Source organism: Eurypyga helias, unplaced genomic scaffold (genome assembly GCF_000690775.1).
Source record: "Eurypyga helias isolate BGI_N326 unplaced genomic scaffold, ASM69077v1 scaffold49065, whole genome shotgun sequence".
In the NCBI taxonomy this organism is placed as follows: domain Eukaryota; kingdom Metazoa; phylum Chordata; class Aves; order Eurypygiformes; family Eurypygidae; genus Eurypyga; species Eurypyga helias.
Window position 1 is genome coordinate 1 of NW_010250431.1, and position 6,272 is coordinate 6,272.

General features: G+C 43.3%; 1 protein-coding gene across 1 annotated transcript; it reads left to right on the forward strand.

Moving 5' to 3' along the window:
* The first annotated feature begins 1,978 nt into the window (after positions 1-1,978).
* LOC104509650 (proteasome activator complex subunit 4-like) lies at positions 1,979-6,020 on the forward strand. The gene is made up of 4 exons (XM_010151666.1): positions 1,979-1,993; positions 3,232-3,394; positions 4,784-4,917; positions 5,886-6,020. The coding sequence occupies exons 1-4, from the start codon at positions 1,979-1,981 to the stop codon at positions 6,018-6,020; spliced, it is 447 nt and encodes a 148-aa protein (XP_010149968.1).
* The last annotated feature ends 252 nt before the right edge of the window (positions 6,021-6,272 follow it).

Here is a 6,272-nt window from a genome sequence, read left to right on the forward strand (position 1 = left end):
AGTTTTGTGAAAGATGCCTGCAGGATAGGACCGGATTTGCCTAGCAGATGCTGTAACTGGTGGTGTTAGGTGACTCCAAAATAATAGTTTGTAAGGTTACTTGTCAGGCTGACACGTTCTTGTGAGTCTCTTGAGTTAGTGATACTCCAGTACATATAAATGGAAGGAGATGAAATCCAACGTCTTGGATGTGGTACATGCACAGTGTTGAAGATCCATGTACGAACGCACAGTACGCTCCTGGAAATGCTGTCAGGATCATAAGCTTATTCCCAGGGGGAATAAAATGGTGCCTGATGTGAATCATTGAGTCTTGTTTGTCAGGCTTCCCACGAGCTGGGGGAAAATCACACGGGTACTTTATTTTGTATCACTAACTTCCAGAACTGAAGGCCTGTATGAAATGATGTGAATTGAAGTGTGCTTGATCGTCTTCAAGCACAGTGAAGAATCTTCAATGCTACGCTCCAGTCCGTTCCATTCACCCTGCGCCATCGTTTTCACTGGGGTTTGTGCGGTTGGCAAATAGCAGTGAAGACCTCGTGTTGGGTGCTTGCATGCGTTTTTAATTTCTAGAAGAGAAATCTGATATTACATGCACTTGCTAAGTGCCTACAGCCTGTACAGAACAGCCCTTAGACTACTTGCCAAGCTGTGCAAATCTTCAGATGAGCTCTCTCCTGTCTTTGTCACTGTTTGTCCAGCTCACTGTAACACAGCAGCTTGCAGCCCTGGAGGAGTTATCTCCCACGCCAGTCATAATCTCATGTCATCTTGAAAAATATCTTTTGTTCACTTTAATACAATTTGTCGAGTTATTTTAAATGTATGAAATCGTTTTGCAGTAGAGATGCAAATCAAAAAAGCTTATTTATGTTCGTAACCGCTTAGCATCATCTCGTTGCCATGGTAACGCTTTTGCTTTTCTCCGAAAAGGTACCTTGTTCGTTCTTGATAATAATTGGCAAGATGCACTATCTGGCAGAGTAATTCCTATGTGGTTTTTAATGCTGGATTTTTCAGATGAGAATCCCTAGCTTTAACTAGTTTTTGGTGTCTTTATCCTGTAGAACTGAGATTTTGGTTCTCGGATTTAAAGATATATTTTTGTGAGTGCTTATTTTGATGCAGAGGTGCCAGACCTAATGATCCAGCCCATCTTGCTCTTTGCTTTAATACACACTTTGCACTTCTAATATTGCTAGAATTACCATTCTGGAACTTCCTGGTCATTTCCTGTTTTTTCATGAAATCATTGCAACAAACCTTGGCCAACGACGATGTCAAATGACACTGACTGTCGAAGGGCACTGTGACTGCAGTGCAGAGAGGACGTGGGTCATGGGACAGTCTACAGTCCTGAAAAATAACGTCTGTGTGCAGCAGTGTAACCATTGATTATCACAACTAATTTTCATGTTGGAGAGAGCTGCAGGAATTACTTGTTTGGGAAAGCATGTTTTATGCTAAATATTCCTACTTACTCAGTCAGAAGTAGAGGAAAAGTAAAAATTACTGTATTCAGCTTGAAGTTACGGTTCAAGTGACAGCCTAGTTCATCTGAAAGCATCCTTCTCTTGGTTTTCTCAGCCATAAGTTGATCTAGAGCGCTCTCTGGGTTAGGTGCTTCAGGTGTTTACATCCCTGTAAATCAGTCTGTCGAGTACATCGCACTGGTCTCCGTAACCACGTGTGGTGTTGCGCTGCGATGTCACCGTAACGGGAGCGTTTTCTCCTTGTGCACGTAGCCCTTCCAGTGCTGCGCTTAGGCTCTGCTGGTGCTCTCCTTTTTGTTCTGATGCTGTTCCAGTGTTGTAGACCTTGGTCAGTCAGCTCTGACCAAAAAAAAAAAAAACAAACCCAAAACCACCCAAACCACATTTGACAGTGTTCCTCTGTTCCTCCTCTGTAGGTTTTAACTCTACAGGTCTCCATGTGAGGAGGAGGGTCTGTAAATTATTTATGGTCAGATGTCGGGATGAACCTTGTTCACGTACGATTTTAACAGGTTTGCTTCTAGGTGCTCTTTGCAGCATAGTGAGATTATTAATTGAGAAATGAAATAGGTTTTAATACAGCAAATAGTGAGGCAAATGAGTGCGGCTCACTCAGGGGCTTGCTCACTTCACAGCCAAGTCTCTTTGTATTCTGGGTCTCGCATTAGCACATCATGTTTCATGCAGTAGCTTGGTCCTTAAGAGACTCACAAACTGCTGATAAACAGTACTGGCAGCCTTTCGCTCCGTAACTCTTCGTGATGTTAACAAAGTAGATCACATTGGAATAATATGTTGGAGAAATTCAAATGCAGTCCCAAGAGCTTATTAACTTACTCTGTTTAATTATTGCAGCACTTGCAGCTATACTTGCTTTGTGGAGGTTGGGAACATTATGTTCAAGGATGTAATTTATTATAATGTGCTGCACGTTGGTAGGTGTTTGTACTCCGGACAGACAAATGTTCTGTTTACAGTTGCATGTAACAGTATGTACTGACCAAAAATTCTGGTGGCTGCTGTCAGCAGTTCAATGAGTTGATTTGGTTTTTCAAGTTGGTGAATGTTGGGTTTTGTCAGCTTGCAGTTACTGAAAGTGAATCTTGGGGGGAATCAGCTTTAAATATGGTCCTACAGTTCTGTAACTTTATGGTTGGGGGAATTTTGAGTAGATGAGCTACGTCAGTAAGACCGCTGGGTTACGCCTACTTTTAAAAGCAAGTGATTGAGGAGTTGTCTCTACTCTTCATCCACCAACAGCGTGTGGTGGCTGCTTTGACAGGAATGGAAAAGGAGATCTGTATTTTGAATGGTTTGGCCATTAGATGAAAACCTCATTCAGTCATGTTGGTTTGGGTTTCTGCGTTAGCAAAGAGAAGAATATTTTTCCAACCCGGCATTCAGCCAAGAACTGGTACTGGGGACAACAGTGTGAATAATGCTGGTGTGTTGTAGAACTGAATGGTAACCACAAACCACTGAAGTTAGTTGTCGCTGCTTGTATCTCTGGAGGAATTGTTGTGCTACGGGTAGAACAGAATCACCCTTCCCTCATGAACACCCCTGCTCTTGGAAAAGCTCTTCTGCTTCTATCAATTCCAGCGTCTCCACGTACATTTGAGGGGGAAAACGAAGTGCTTTTGCAAAGTACACTTTTAAAAGGACAGTAGTAGCATGAACACCTGCTTCTCGCTGTGCGTGTGGTCAGTAACCGCGGTGCTGCCTCTGCTCACAGGTGAGAGAGATGGCTGCCACCACCCTGAGTGGCCTGCTGCAGTGCAACTTCCTGGCGATGGATGGGCCCATGCAGACCCATTTTGAGCAGCTGTGCAAGATGAGGTTACCCAAAAAACGGAAGCGAGACCTGGGTTCCGTGGTGGATACAATTCCTTCCGCTGGTAAGCAGATGGTTGCAGGGACTAAAACCGCGCGTGTCCGCAGCAGGTTAGGAAGAAATAAACGTGCTGTGCCACGCTTCAGCGCTTACTCTGCGAGCGCTACACAGGGAATGGGATTTGTCCTGTGGCTGGACCGTAAGGGCTGTGGCCCGTGCAGTTTCCTTCCTTCCTAAGTATCCATAGACTCTAATGGCAAATCACTTGTCCTTATCTATCTTACTGTCTGTTTTTGTCTGTAGTGCAGATCCTAATCCTTGTTAAGTGCTTTGAGAATTTGATTTACAACGGAAGCAATAAGAATACTACCAAAAAAAGCTACCTCTTTTATGAGGTATTCCTATGTTAATTCTGGAAAAGTAATAAATTAGTTTAACATTAAAGAGATTTCTCCATTTACAGTGTGCACAGGTCAGAGTTGAGGATACAGGTGATGGGGGATGGGCATTTCCTTGGTAAATAAACTGCCTTAGCTGCCACAGCCACAAAACCCTTAGTTAAGCTTAGCTAAGGGTTCTTCTGACCAAACACTTGGTGCATCTGAGTCACATTCCTTTGACCCAGGAGGACTGGGCTTCTCTGCTGTCCAACAGTTCCCCTATTTCAGAACACATCCTGAATGCAGAAGTAGGGAACAGTGGAGATGTAGTTTTCATGGGCTGTTTACTGAGAAGAGGTTCCTTGAGAGAGAAGGAAGCTCATTTGAAGTGTTTATGAAGTACACAGCGGTTGCAGATTAATATTTTTACACATGCTTCCATTAAAAATGACTGCCGGAATCGTGGAATGAACCTCTGATGCAGTGTGAGGAAGAAGCAGCAAATTGGAGATACATAGAATCACAAAGCGGTTTGGGTTGGAAGGGACCTTAACGATCATCCAGTTCCAACCCCCCTGCCATGGGCAGGGACACCTTCCACTAGACCAGGTTGCTCCAAGCCTCATCCAGCCTGGCCTTGAAGACATCCAGGGATGGGGCATCCACAGCTTCTCTGGGCAACCTGTCCCAGTGCCTCCCCACCCTCTCCGTGAAGAATTTCTTCCTGATACCTAATTTAAACCTCCCCGTTTTCTATTTGTACCCGTTACCCCTTGTCCTGTGAATCTCTTTGGCTACGTAGTCTGTAGCTTCTGCCGAAGCTCGAGATTTCTTTACTGTGGCAGGGTTGGTTGTTTTAATTCAGGGTCAAAACTCACTCCATAATTAGTGTCAGTGCGTTATTCTAATTAGATCACCTCTGTTTAGCGTATAGGCTCTCTCCAGTCATTCCCATCCCTTAAAAATAGCCTTATTTTCACTGCCACCCAGTTCCAAGTTTGGCTGTCGTTGAGGAATGTCTCGGACCAGGTAGTTGCACCTTGCCAACTGTCATGACTCTCCTGCACTTGCAGACCTGGTGAAACGCCACGCTGGTGTGCTGGGACTCAGCGCGTGCATTTTGTCAAGTCCGTATGATGTGCCCACCTGGATGCCACAGCTCCTGATGGATCTCAGCGCCCATCTGAATGATCCTCAGCCGATTGAGGTAAAACACATGTAAAATGTGCTTCTTAGTTCCCCTTTCCTAAAATAAATAAACAGGCAGTGAAAACTTAGTTTTCTAAATTAAGAAACTTCGTTTCTGCTGCTTTTTATTAAGTGATTCCAAATATGTTTTAAGTCATGGACTGCTTTTAAGTATTTTCTGTGGTAGTTCTGTTCTTGCTTTGCAAATTCAAAGCATAAACTGAAAGCTGCAAGAACTGTATCAATGAAGAAATAGTCTTTTTTTAATTAGTCACTTCTGTGCAGGGCATTCTAGAAAATCTCAACCTGCACCAAAAAAATCACTCAAAGTTTTAAAACGAGGTTTTATAAGCAGCCATAGAAACAAGCTTTTCTTGAAAATACTTACCTTTAATTTATTTTTTTTCCCTCTCTCTATTTGGTTTTGTTGACCTTTGCTGTGCTAACCAGGGCAGTGAGCTTATTTATGGCTGAAGAACTTAGTTTGAACAAACTTTGCTGTGGCATGCTTTACTGAAGCAAAGAGATGAACTGATTGGGCTTTTCCTTTGTGAATTTAATAATTATGATTTTAATAGCAAGATAGCTTTCCTCTGATTTGTTTCTCCTGTGCACCTTATGCAATTCATCCACTATTTCTAAGTGTTTGAGACACAAACAATTGGTTTGAAATGCCCAAGGAAGGGCATTGCACTTGCACTTTGTAAGAAACTATTAATGTTTTTTTCAAACTCAAAATTGTAGGTCAAAGAATCCTTTTTATAAGAATGTTGGAGTCGTGACAGTGGTCAAAAGACTATGACCAGAACCGCGGTAATTTCAGTTTTACTGGGGAACTGGGCTAGATTTTCCAGAGCCCTTCTAACCTTTGTGCCTGCTCTGACACTACGCTCTACTCAGCGGGTTTGCATTGTATTCAACATGGGTTTTGTCGCGGAGCTTACGTGCGTGAGGGAACCGGATTAGTACTGATTGCCTGCTTTGCAGATGACTGTGAAAAAAACGCTGTCCAATTTCCGGAGGACCCATCACGACAACTGGCAGGAGCATAAACAGCAGTTCACCGATGACCAGCTACTAGTGCTTACTGACCTCTTGGTTTCACCCTGCTATTATGCCTAGGCGGGTAAGATTATTTGCTGTGGCATAAATGGACTGAAATACCAGTTTTAGGCAATGCGCTCTGTCTCGTCTAGCATGGAGTAGGGAGGAATCCCTACGCCACAAGGGAAAATTAAGTCCCAGGCCTGGTGAGAATCAGATTTCTTTTGGTTAAATACTGCTTGTCTTTTTGCATGTCCCTGTATTACACCAGTGTTTTGCTAAGGCACACTTGTTTGCTTGACTATGTTCCTTTTCATAGAATCATAGAAT